The following is a 12,708-nucleotide window of genomic DNA, read 5'->3' on the forward strand; positions in this document are numbered from 1 at the left end:
TTCTTCCTTACATTTCCAGCAGCAACGCGGCATCTCACCCTTACCTCGCGAGTCCGCAGCTGAAAGTTTTTTCCCTCATGATAGCAGTTGTAGGTTCTCAGCAGTGACAGGATGTCAGACCTGAATATGAACACAAAGGGTGGATTAGTGCTGTCAATTCACCCACAATGCAGGTATTGCTGGCGATAAATGAAACGTATCACGCCTAATCAACACACTGACTTTGGTTTATTGTCTGTGTTCACTAAGCACTTACTTTGGTATGAGCTTCTCTTCACTGAGCTTTACAAAGGTCTGACGTTCACACATTCTCACTGGAGAAAACGAGACAAAACAGTTTATATAGTCTCTGTTCATAATCCCAAATAACAATTTAAAAATAAAGATCTGAAGAGAGAAAGGCACAATGTCATCTTATGCGGGTCATTTATAATGGCAGCAAAGAAATCAGTGTAGTTCCTAATAAATGTCTTCACACCTATTCCACTTTTTCATACTTGATCACATTACAATCTTAAATACTTTAATTTGTCTCTGGGGGGTTTGTATTGTGAACCAAAGCAAACTAGCACATATGGATAGGAATGAAAAAGATGCGTTACTACATTCTTTAAAAAGAAAACAAGTACAAGTGTGGGGTGGATTCGCATCCAGACACCTTGAAATTCATCCAATTAAATCCCAATGCAACCATTTTATTCTTCAGGTCAACAAATTAAGAAGCAAACTCTCAATGTTTGATCCACCATTTAATCTCAATAAAAGCTGCTTTGTGAGGCCTAGGAGTTTTGTGAGAGAAGATTGGAAAACAAAAAAAGTATTTTGAAGGAACACAGAAGCAAGGTGAGGGACGACGAGGACAAGTTTAAAACAGGACTTCTCTGATCGGTTCCTTATGTGAAAAGGAAATAGTATCATACAACTGCAAACCCGATGTGCATGTTAACACTAGAGGAGCTGCAGAAATCCACAGTTCAATTCAATCTCACTGTGAAACGGAGTAGTGGCAGCATCATGCTGTGGGAATCTTTTTCTACCACAGGAAATCTACCACAGGGCCTCAATACAGAACAATACTGATTTAGATCAAAGCATTTTCATGAGTCAGAATGGCCAAGTCAAAGTCCAGACTTATTTCCAGTTGACAACTTGCCAGGATTTCTGTTCACAGATAGCCTTTCTCCTGTCTGTCCTGCCTGAGCTGTATTTGAAAAGAATGAGCAAACATTTACAACCCTGTATGTACAAAGTCGCTACAGACATATCCCCAAAACACCTGCAGCTGTAAAAGCAATGACAAGTATTTCTACATACTCAGAATGATGAATACATATGCAAGGCAACATCGTTTGATTTTTATTAACTGAAAAAAGAAAACTAAACCATAAAATATCCCCTTTCCACTTCACATTTATGCAGCACTTTGCGTTGGTCAATCACAAAAAAAATCAATAAAAAAAATCAACCCACACAATGTGACAAAACGGTAACAAGTTAAAGGATATTTAATAGTTCTTTACAACCTGAGCGGAATCTTTTCTTACAAACAAAACCTCTGGAAGCTATTGCTTCAGGGTTTCATGTAGGGACACTGAATTAGGAGAAATCACATGGGGTTGTTGACACCGAGCCAACAGAGGGAAAAAAAAAAACTATTACCTTGTGCTAGGGTTACAGAGAGCCTGAGGAGGAATGTCTTTGTCTCATTCAGGGACAAAATCTGCCTCTGCTCCCAAAATAATAATGAAATGTAAAGTAGACTTTAGTTCTCTGGAACTTTAACAAAAATACATACATAAATAAATAAAATCCAGAGAACTTGAGTTTAATTTTCTTTTTGTTGCACAGTAGAAAATAAGGAAAGTTCATGAATTACTCATTTATTAAAAAATATCACATGGCACATCCTGAGGAAAGCTGTGCTTTATCCATGTATCCTAGTTTCAGGAGCAAAACGAGGGAATTTCCTAGTTTGGAAAACCCGTCTCCTGAGCGGAGTGGTCGGGGGAGGAGCATGCTGGTATAAAACTCCAAAACGGAGCTCAGTGCAAACGCTTGTCTTGTCTCCAGCATGGCGCTTAATCTTCAGGCTGTCTGTCAGTTCGCTCTCCTGAGCCTCTGCTGTCTACTCACTGCAGGTAAGAACATGTTTATAAAACAGTTCTTAATAAAGCCAAAGTACATCATAGCTTCTGCAAAAGAAAAAAAAAAAGCTGGGTGAACAAGGACTCTCACTCTTGCTGTGCCTTAGTGGATTAACCTTTAATCTTGTTTTTGTGTCTGTGCAGTGAGAGAGGCAGACGGCACATACGTCCCCGGAAGATGTTTGTGTCCAGAGACTACAAAGAAGATCGGGGGGCAACTAACAGACCTTAAGGTTTACCCTATAAGTGCCACCTGTAGCAACATTACAGTCATGTGAGTTCCAGACGCTGCAGGCAGCCATACATCAGCCAACCTTGAAATATATTAAAAGTTGTAGTAAATGTGTTTTATTTTTCTATGTGCTTTTCAGAGTGACACTGAAGCAAAACAACTCAAATGTTTGCTTAGATCCCGAGGCACCACTAGGGAAACAGTTGATTCGATGCTGGAAAAGGTAAGAATCTTAACAAAACACTTATCTCCAGAGTGTCCCCAGCAGTAATAGTTGAAAATATTGCATCTTTAAGGGTTTATTAAGGAAATCAGAATGAAAGGTAGCTTTTAAAAACAGTAAGCGAACCATATAATACTTTCAGCTTAGAGGTAAATTGAAACTAATCTGGAACAGGGTGGGATCCTACTTCACATAAATCACTCCTACCTGTATTTGATTGTTCTCAAACTGTTTTTGTATATACAGAGCACCCAGTTTAGCACTTTGTTGATCTTTCCTACAGATCATGTTTAAGTGTTTATTTTCCCATTCAAATGCGTGATATTACTTCTAATGCTTTTTATTTCCTTCTCAGAGCTCAGAAGTTGGGCCGCGATGTGAAAGTGTGTCTGCGGAGGAGGAGACGGCGAGGCGGGCGCCGGCCGAGGCCCCAGCAGAAGGCAAGGAGGCACACCAGAAGAACATCATCCTCACAATCCAAATAGTTCAGCAGGTTGACAAACAGCATAAAGCTACTGTGTGGAGGGAAGAGTGTACGGACTGATGGCTGCTGCATTGCAGGTTGTTTTTTTGTGACTGCAGTACAACAGTGCCTGTTTTAAACACTTTTAAAAAAAATCTATAATAGTAAAGCTCCTCCTCATCATGCTCCCTTTAGTTTTTATCTAAGCTGAAAATCTGTATTAGTTGGCAGCAGGGGGCTTTGCCCCCCCCCAATGAGACTGATTTTATTTCTATGAACAAAGTGACTGGTTTCACTTCGAGGAATTGAAAAAGGAACTGTTTATATGTAGTTACAAACAGCTGGAAAAAGTGTGCCATGTATTTATTTTTATATATATAAACTTTTTGAAGTTTTTTTTCTAAATAAATATAAAAGAACAGATCTGGTATCGTGTGATTTTTTTAGGCTCAAGCTTTGATAGTACGTCACAGTAAAAGGAAGGAGAGGATAAGTCCTTCCTTAACAGGACATGAGGGGTCAGTGGCACCCTGGCCTGTTTAGTTAAAAAACTCCAGGATGTGAGTCAGCAGCTGCAAGAAAAACAAACTAATCTTTCTTAAAATAGCTGTACAATAATGTGTATTTAAGCTATAACAAAAGGAACTATATTAAGTCAATTCACAGTAGAATTTGAGTAAAGCAGGACTGTCAGATTGATCTAAAGATGTAAAGAAAGAGTTTTACAGCACAGATCAGAGTACAGTAATAATGTTTTATACTTTTATTGTTGGTTGTGCACAACAGACATTCCTGTTTGAATGAGCCACTGGATGTGGTGTTAACTCATAAATATGCTGCCTGAGAGGTCTTGTAAAAGTATTTCATAAGCTACATCCAGTAAGAGCCACAAGAAAGGACCTGTGTAAATAACACAGTTATCCTTCAGCCCAACATTTAATAACAGATGCAAGCTCCAACCTGCACTGCTCCAATCCTGAAAAATAAGAAGAAATCCAAAAGGCTTTCATATAAACTCTTGCGAAATCATCATGTGATCGCTTTCCCACCAAACGGCTAACAGAACATGGGTGTGAAATGGAAAGTGAAAGTAAATTTTACAACAGGATAGGCATTGTTAGAGGGAAAGGAAATGTGGGAGGGATTTTCCATAACTGCTCTGTTATCACCACAGTGAGTGAAAGTCAAATATTATGGAGTGAGGTGGTCTGATTAAACGTTAACCTGCAAAAATGGCAAATTAACGGTAGAAAGTTACAAATATACATGTAGGTTTTAATCTATAAATACAAATTTTGGCTAAATGTTCCATAGCAAGTCACAAAGGATGAACATGGTTTTTGTAGCCACAAACAATACTCTGGCAAACTTTTGGCAGAAAATTTGATCACAGGCAGAGTGATTTTAATTAATTGGTTTCCTGGCCTGCACCCAGCTTTTAATGATGCTTTAAGGTTGTTGGCAGCTTAAGGTTAGTGCCATTCCAGAGACTTGATATTATCCTGCTTTATTTACTCCAAAACGGTTTTGACGAGTGATTAAGAACATGTTTAACAACTGGTACACTGTTCCTAGGATTGAAAGCTTTACTTTGACTCCTCCAAAAATCATTCTCGTTCTTTGTGGACAAACAGCTCAATCGCTGTCTTATTTGATGGTGAAAACTTTTCCCCAACATTTGGCTTGTATAGAGAGTTAATCCAACTTTCTATCCATCTTGCAGCTGTTGATTTTGGAACAGACGCTTCATGCTTGGGCAGCATCTTCTTAATCTAACGAAAAGCAAAACTCCCTTCCTGTTAATAATGTTACTGGTGACTAAATCTTTACAAACAGCAAATTTGATTAAATGACAACATTTATTTATTGCCCAGTCTTATTTCAGATGGACCTTCTGACTGACTGACTTGCATTTCTGATTAAAATGACTTAACAACCTACTGTAAGAAAAAAGATTTTGTCTGCAAATATTTTTGGTTCTATGATTTCTAATTTCCTTTTCTTCATACAAGGCTGCCTTTGAAAACACATTCCACATTGGTTGGGCTGCACTGCACAACCATCAGAAGTCACTCCCTTATCAAACATTAATAGAGATACTGCAGGAGAACCGAGAAGACAACAATAGACTCATCCCACCTACCACCTGTTAGACCTGCTGCGCCCTGGCAGGCGCTACCGGCCCATTAGAACCAGGACAAATAGACTTATGGGACAGTTTCCTCCCATAAGCCACAACATCACCCTGAGTGCACACATGCACTGTCCAGTCCAACCCCCATTTATCTTTTACCCTCACCACTGTCACCTGCACGAGGCAATGACTAATCTTACAATGCAATACAAGCATCCTATTTCTATTTCTAACTCAATAAACAAATGAAATTATGCAAAATTGTATTTGAATTTTAAAACATTGTGTATCTCATAATCTGCATTTGAAAGAGAACATCCTCCATAGACTATTGCAAACATGTAATCCCACAGCATCGTAAAGCTGAGCCTAAGTATATTTGCCATTTGGCCTGTGATCAACCTTTAATAACACACATTCTTTAGACAAACCCTCTCGCAACCAACGTGAACCTTTCAGAGCAAAAGAAGTGTCCTATTGATAAGATAAGATAAGATAAGATAAGATAAGATAAGATAAGATACGATAAGATAAGATTTATTTGTTATTGTCATCAACAGATTACAACGAGATTGAGATTTGCTCGACTCGAGTTAAGATGCAGGTTATGTGTATATACATAATATACAAAGATGAGGTGCAGCAGAGACAGGGTGTGGTGCTGAAAAGGACTTCAGGACCATTTCCAGAATATACACTCTGTTCAAAACAGGAGAGAACATGCAACCAATTAGCTTTTCAAATATATTGACAAAGATACATTTCAAACTGAGAAACTTGCTCCCACACGCAAGAACGGTTAGTAGAATACCCTCTGCTGCAGGGCAGCAACAATAAGGAACAGCACCCAAACAAAAGATTATGGTCTTATTTGCACATATAGGTGCATACTGTAATGCACAATGTATCAAAGTTTATTGTTATTGTATCATCACTGTACGCAATTTTCATTTTGTAAAGAACTGCCTGGAGAGTAATAAATGGAAACTAATTATACAAATACCATGAAGTCAGGCTCTCTATGCCTGTCCAATTTTATTGTTGAAATGGGGGTATTACATAAACTTGCCATTTTGAGCTCTATCATCTTATAATGTTATTCTCTAATAAAAAAAGAAGTGTTGAATGATACTTGAATCTTCCATTCAAGTATCATTCGGAGGTGCCAAGATGTTTGCTCTCACAAAGTGACGCATATTTCCTAAAAGTTCCTCACTGGAGCTGCAGTCTCCAGTTGACAGTCCCCTCGGAGAGCACATCTCACCTTCACAACTCCTCCAGACTAGCAGCAGCAGAAATGAGCAAACATCTGGTGGAACAACGTGTCTGCTGAGCTCATCATACGAACTACTCCTAGCTCCTAGAACTAGTCCGATGCACCTAAGGATGGTTGTACAAGGCTTAATGGAGGGGCATTGATGAAGGCGGAGTGTCAGAAAGAGTAGGAGCTTCTTAAAGAGACAGAGACCCAATTTCAAGGTGTTTAATTGAGGAGCCAAATTACTTTTAAGTTGTCTTTGATATATACAACATTTTTATAACAACTAAAGGTGACATAGTTACTTGATTGTGCTATAATATATGATGTGCCTAGAAAATACATAATACCCCTGTCTTTAACATGTTTTCCTAAGATTGTACAGCGCAATCAAGAGTGTCCTAATACATTTCTTCATAAATCAGTCAGTATGCTGCATAATATGACAGTTCACACAACGATGTTCCCACTTCACTTTGGCTTAGTGTTTTGATGAAGTGACGCGTGTAACCATTCTTCTTCCAAAAATGGTTGTTGCAATAGCACTAAAAGAGTTCAGCATTGTCTGCATATGATCAGGAAATGTTCTTCAAGTCTTTTACTAACTTGTTTTAGTATTGAGTAACAAAGTTTAAACAAGTTTCAACACACACTTTCTTCATTGTTTCTAATTGCAGCAAATGTGCATAGAGGAAACTACAGTTGAGCGCATTACTTGTTGCTGTCATTAGAAAAACTGTACCTGCTGCCTAAAGACCTTCGTGAACCTCACTGTGAGAGAGTGAGTGAACTTTTTAATCATTCTTTGGTCTAGGAGAGGCACCTGGCCAAGGTTGGTGAAATGATCTTTTCATTTTCAGATTATGAAAATTATCAACTGCTCTTAATGAAACATTAAAAAGTTTAGAAATGTAGCTGTAGACATTGCTATTAGTATGTTATGTAACAGTAAGACATTTTCTGAAAGTTTCACTGATGTGTCCTAATACATGAGTGTAACTCATGGTTAATGGTAAATCTTTTATAGACCACCAGTTAATATTAACTCTGCTGACAAGGATTTGCACATAGCAGAAAGAAACATTATTAAATATTGACAGGATAAGAAATCTCAAACCACTGACTCACATATAAGCATGTGTAGTTAAGGAGTTAAAAACTTCTGATAGATTTAACACTGTGATGCTGATGATCCAATGGTGTCACCTAGTGTTTACAGCAAGAAGTGCACCCTTTTGTCACAGATGATCCACTAGGCCTGCGACAGACTGGAGACCTGTCCAGGGTGAACCCTGCCTTTCGCCCAGAACGTGAGATAGGCACCAGCACCACTAGGGACAAGAGTGTAAGAAAATGGATGGATGGATGGATCCACTAGGCAGCGCTTCATATAATCTGATCTCAAGATTTCAAAGGCAAAGCCAGTTGAATGGAAGAATATGACTTGCTTAACCCTCTGTGACTAATAACTTCACAGACCTTTCCTAACAGGGATTCATTTAATTTCTGTGTGGTATCGGAATACAGTAAAAGTAAGAGGAAGTACTGTTAATTTAATGGTGTCAAGTTATTTTTTAATAAAAGTGCTAATATTGAATATTTTCACATGTTCCATTGTGGGCCATTAAAAACTCCTTCAAAATAAATGACAGAGTTTATTCTAGAGGCAAATGTATGAGCCAGAGTACAGATTGGTTAAGGGGAAGAAAAAAACAAAAACAAAAAAAAAACAGTAGAAAAAATTGCTTACATTAGCAGTAGCAGCTGCCACAAAAATCAGGAAACAGATAATACTGTCTGGGTTTGAGAAGTGATGTGTAAAACATCTGATGGTAACTCATCTAAAACATAGAGAGTATGAAAAAATGAGACATTCTTTCCTTTCACACTGGTGTTTTACTTTATACTAAAACAAAATACACCATGACCATTTTATGTAAAAATCCCAAACAGAGGCCACATCAGCACATCTGATGACCTCTGTTCCTTTCCACTGTCAACCAGCCAGAGAACTGAGAGAGGATATCCATAAAAGGATGTCCAGACTGTTTCTAATACATATTTATACACACTAAGAGGTGCATCAATTTTCCATAACTTAAAGGATTCTAGTCTGTCACCATTATGATAAATAATTTAACCTTCACACGTGTCTGCACAGAAGATGGACTAAGCTTGATGTATAGTGCTTTACAAAAGTATTCATACGACTTGCAGCTAAACATTTTGCTTCAAGTCTAATGTTTATCTATAGGTTTTTAAGGTAGGCCACACAAGGCAGTGCTTTAACATAAGAAAAACTATGCATATTTTTGCCTTTATTAGGTAGTTTTTATTGCAATATGGTTGCCTTTTTTTCTGGCACTCCTGCAGGAGTCAACAAACTATTAAATGGTGTCCAAAATTATTAAAATGTGTATTTTAATCTTAGATAAACTAACTGCCCTTGAATATTAGTAGGCAAACTCCAAATGTTTCATCCATCTCTCAGTGTAAAGCTGCTTTGTGGAGGTCTTACAGTATTGCTACAGAACATTAGAGGACAAACTAACACTGCACATCACCCTTAACCTATAGAAACAAGCACCACTGATAGGAAGAGGGAAGGAAATAAATACAGGGCAAGGGAAACTTTTGAGAGGAGGTTTACCTCGCAAGAGTATAACAAACCTAAACACATATCAGTGGTTCTTAAACTTTTCATAATAAAAATACCTCAGTAAATAACTGAGGTTTCTTAGTTGTGTTATTTTCCAGAGACAGTGCAGAAGAAAAAAGCACAGGTACAACATATGGCTGCCCCATGTTAAAAGCATATTGATCGTTGCACTAATAAACATTTCTGATAGATATGTCATCAAATCTTTCACACACACTGTAATGTACAATTTCCACAGGTACCTGCAGTGTTTAAAAATATAAAATGTAATGAGAGGATACACAGTTTTTATGGCCTATTGCAAATTATAGTTAGCTTGTCTGTGAGGACAACAGCTAGCATATTGCACTAGGGAATTGAGAACATCAGATGCTCATGTTGGGTTTGGTTTGGGTTCAACTTCAGAAGTGATTGTGGATTTAAAGAAAAAGTCCAGTACACCTGATGCTGGAATTTGACTGTTTGAAATTAATTGTCAAACTGTATAATGTGTCCAATCTAATGAGTGTTTTGGGACAATCATTGATTCAGGAATACAATTTGATGTGAATTGTGAAGCAGCACACAGAAAATGGCATCACAGTTTGTCTTTCCTATAGAGACTTTTCCCCTTTCATAATTACAAGACTAGTTTTACATTATTACAGATATTTTATTGAGTAGGTTTTATCCTTTTCATCCATGTCTTGGTTCTGAATGATAGGGACAAACTTAATGAACTTCATGAAGTTGCCAGAGAACATGTTTGATAAAATTCATTTTAACCCAAAGTCTAAATAAGTATTGTGCATATGTCAAAATTTTTTATTAAGTTTATTTATTAATTATGTGTATTTCTAACAAAATCTTGCAAATCTATTTCTTATAGTCCTTTGCACCATTTTTGGTGTATTTTGTAGTTGAAAGGTTTTACATTCTGTGGTTTTATTACAGCCTGAAGTACTTTCTGTTTATTTTTTCTCTATATTTTCTCAATGTGAATATTATCCATTGTTTGATTTTCATCTGTGATATCATAGATAGATGCTCTTTTAACTGTTAACTAAATAAGCAGCCACATCCCATTGTACTTAGTTATTTACTGTTCATTTAGTGTAAGTTCTCTAAATGTTCTCATCTGTACTTCTCTTTTTCTTAGTTTCAATTTGACTCAAAAATACATTTTACTTGAACAACTCATCAGTTTTCCAACTTGTTAAAAATTAAAGTTAATGGTTGATGTCAGTATTTCCTATGGGCACTACAGTCAACTTGTGGTACTTATATCACTGTTTTATGGACTTTGATCAAATCTTGCGCATGTGTCAGGATGGTCCAGTTAAAGTCCACAAAATTGAGATTTTGTGGTAGGTTACAGCTTCAAAGTTGCTCAGATGCTCTACTTTCAGCCTAAGTGTTTAGGAGTATGGGTTAAATTTTGGGGTATCAGAGAAAAGGGGGATGGATACAAATACATAGTAACTTCTAATTTGGTTTTCTAAAAAAGTATGTTTTAACACATCACAGTTATCTGTTGTGTTACTCCATCAAATTCATTCTCGATGAAATGCATCAAAGCTTAAGACTGAAACGTAACAGTGTGAATTAGTACTGTGGCCAATGCAATATATTGTTCTTTCTGTATTAAAGTGATGCTCAGCTCTTCTCTTTGAGCCGTCTCTGTCCCAGTGTGTGTGCTCTCCCGGTGGACAAAGAACCCTCATTGCAGCCTGTGATTGGTTTGATCATCCCGAAATCCGCATCTAATTATCGCACCTATAGAGGACAGCGGCGCCCAAAGACAAGAAACGTCAAAACAAAAAGCTCCAGATGGCATCCAAAGATTGCGCAAAAATAACGATTTGAGCATAAAAACCCACATCAGAACAAATGTGGGTGAGGAGATGCACCTTCAGATTAATTGATGTGGTCATTTCTAGTCTTGCGGCTATCGCTGCACAATTGACATGAGAGCAAAGCGAGCAGGAGCTCACTAAAGTTACATTAAAGCCACTCCCTTCTGTATTAATAATTTTAGCACAAAAAGTGGAAATTTACCGCAATCCAACTTCCGAAGTGATATTATTTTTTTATAACCACAGTAAACTTCCCCGCCTCTTCATCTTGCTGTACAAGCTCTTCCTGTAGTAAAATTAATGATATTGTCTCCTACCATAACAGAGTGCGACCCCGTCCTCTTCCGTGAGACTACCAGCGATGTATTCTCCTTATCTTTTCTAGTGTTATGCCTTTTTGCTCAAGCGGTATTCTGACAAGGGACACAAAACGAACAAGGGACAAAGCCAATAGAAGCAGGCGTCGCCTCTCCTCAGCCAATCGCCGTTCAGTGTGGGCGGGACCGTATTTACGGTACTCTCTAAAAAACCATGCAGCGATAAAGCTTCAGTATCTGATCGTTGTCTCAGTAAAATACATAATCACTGAGAACTTAATTTGGTTATTAATTTCAAAAAGTGAAATATTATATAGATTCATTAAACACAACTTGGATGAACAGAGTTTAGACTTCTAAAAAAATTAAAATACAATTTAAAATAAATACAAATTAGAAAAAATACATATGATCAAAAAGGTTTGATGTAGAAATGTTTTGTTCATACAATGAAGGAGAAGACTGTTCACTTAAAAGGTGTCTAGCCAGTGACACCCTCCTCAAGATAAGTCGCTAAAGAAACGGTCTCTATACAACGTGATGTATCAGAGCATATTATGGGAAAGTTAAGTGGAAGAAAAACAGAGTTTTTTTGGAGTTTCATGTGACGTGGATTGCTCAGAACATCAAGAACCATCACATACAGATGTATAGTATGTCACATTTCCTGACAATAAATCAGAGAAAAATACCATAAGTGTTTCAATAGTCTATGAAGTAAAAATGACAGAACTTATGCTTAGAGGTCCAAAATCCTTTTTTTTATGAGAAAGTTATTATTTTTATTTTTATATATAAAAAAATAAAAATAAAGATTCCAGAGTCTGAAGGTCCTGAGGAAGGATGCTCAGAATCCAAGTGGCTAAAGACTCAGTATGAAGTTTCCACAATCAATGATAATTTTAAGAGCTTTGCAGTGCGCCAAGATCATTAAAATAAATAGAAATAAGGGGCACCAGGTGGCTCAGTGGAGGAACATGTGGACCATATGCAGAACTTACAATCTCAACAGGCTGTCCCAGCTGCATGTTCTCTTCTTCTCTCTCTGCCCTGCTTCCTCACAAGCTGCTGATGAATAGACTAGTCAAAAAACTGAAAAAACGACAACAAAACAATAGAATTAACACCATTAAGTGCATTCCTCCTTAGGTAATGAATGTACTATATGAGTTTCAGTTTTCAAATTGAATTACTTACATAAATTAACTTCTCAATGACACTCTATAGATAGAATATTCTAAGGGTATATGCTTTCCACTTGTCCCAGTGCACAGGTTTTTCTTATAATTTATAAAAATCCTCATATTGAACTGATAAGTAAACAAACAAAACCCCCACACAGCTTGAGCTAGTGCATATTATTCTCTGACGCTCCTGCAGCCTGGGAAGATTTATTTCACCCATCCTGTTTTTGAGTCTGGATCTGCCATCTCAGGAACTATG

General features: G+C 37.3%; 2 protein-coding genes across 4 annotated transcripts in view; one reads left to right on the plus strand and one right to left on the minus strand.

Moving 5' to 3' along the window:
• The window catches only part of rassf4a (Ras association domain family member 4a), a 33,000-nt gene extending 20,418 nt beyond the window's left edge, over nucleotides 1-12,582 (minus strand). The window contains exons 1-4 of one of the 3 annotated variants that reach the window (XM_032553919.1): nucleotides 12,463-12,582; nucleotides 12,267-12,357; nucleotides 257-314; nucleotides 45-120 (exon numbers count right to left, since the gene is read on the minus strand). In XM_032553919.1, coding sequence (XP_032409810.1) covers nucleotides 45-120; nucleotides 257-309 — 129 coding nt within the window. In that variant the 5' untranslated portion in view covers nucleotides 310-314; nucleotides 12,267-12,357; nucleotides 12,463-12,582. Of the gene's footprint in view, nucleotides 1-44; nucleotides 121-256; nucleotides 373-11,265; nucleotides 11,383-12,266; nucleotides 12,358-12,462 lie in introns of those variants that run through there. The other 2 variants (XM_032553918.1, XM_032553917.1) reach the window with 2 other exon arrangements.
• On the plus strand, nucleotides 2,005-3,483 carry LOC116713698 (C-X-C motif chemokine 2-like). The gene is made up of 4 exons (XM_032553924.1): nucleotides 2,005-2,138; nucleotides 2,289-2,418; nucleotides 2,516-2,599; nucleotides 2,955-3,483. The coding sequence occupies exons 1-4, from the start codon at nucleotides 2,072-2,074 to the stop codon at nucleotides 3,082-3,084; spliced, it is 411 nt and encodes a 136-aa protein (XP_032409815.1). The 5' UTR covers nucleotides 2,005-2,071; the 3' UTR covers nucleotides 3,085-3,483.
• Nucleotides 12,583-12,708: the final 126 nt, after the last annotated feature.

Source organism: Xiphophorus hellerii, chromosome 22 (assembly GCF_003331165.1).
Source record: "Xiphophorus hellerii strain 12219 chromosome 22, Xiphophorus_hellerii-4.1, whole genome shotgun sequence".
NCBI lineage: Eukaryota > Metazoa > Chordata > Actinopteri > Cyprinodontiformes > Poeciliidae > Xiphophorus > Xiphophorus hellerii.

Coding starts and splice junctions, on each gene's coding strand:
- LOC116713698 (XM_032553924.1), top strand. CDS start 2,072: ATGGCGCTTAATCTTCAGGCTGTCTGTCAGTTCGCTCTCCTGAGCCTC. Junction 2,419..2,515: donor TGTAGCAACATTACAGTCAT/GTGAGTTCCAGA, acceptor TGTGCTTTTCAG/AGTGACACTGAAGCAAAACA. Junction 2,600..2,954: donor TTGATTCGATGCTGGAAAAG/GTAAGAATCTTA, acceptor TTTCCTTCTCAG/AGCTCAGAAGTTGGGCCGCG.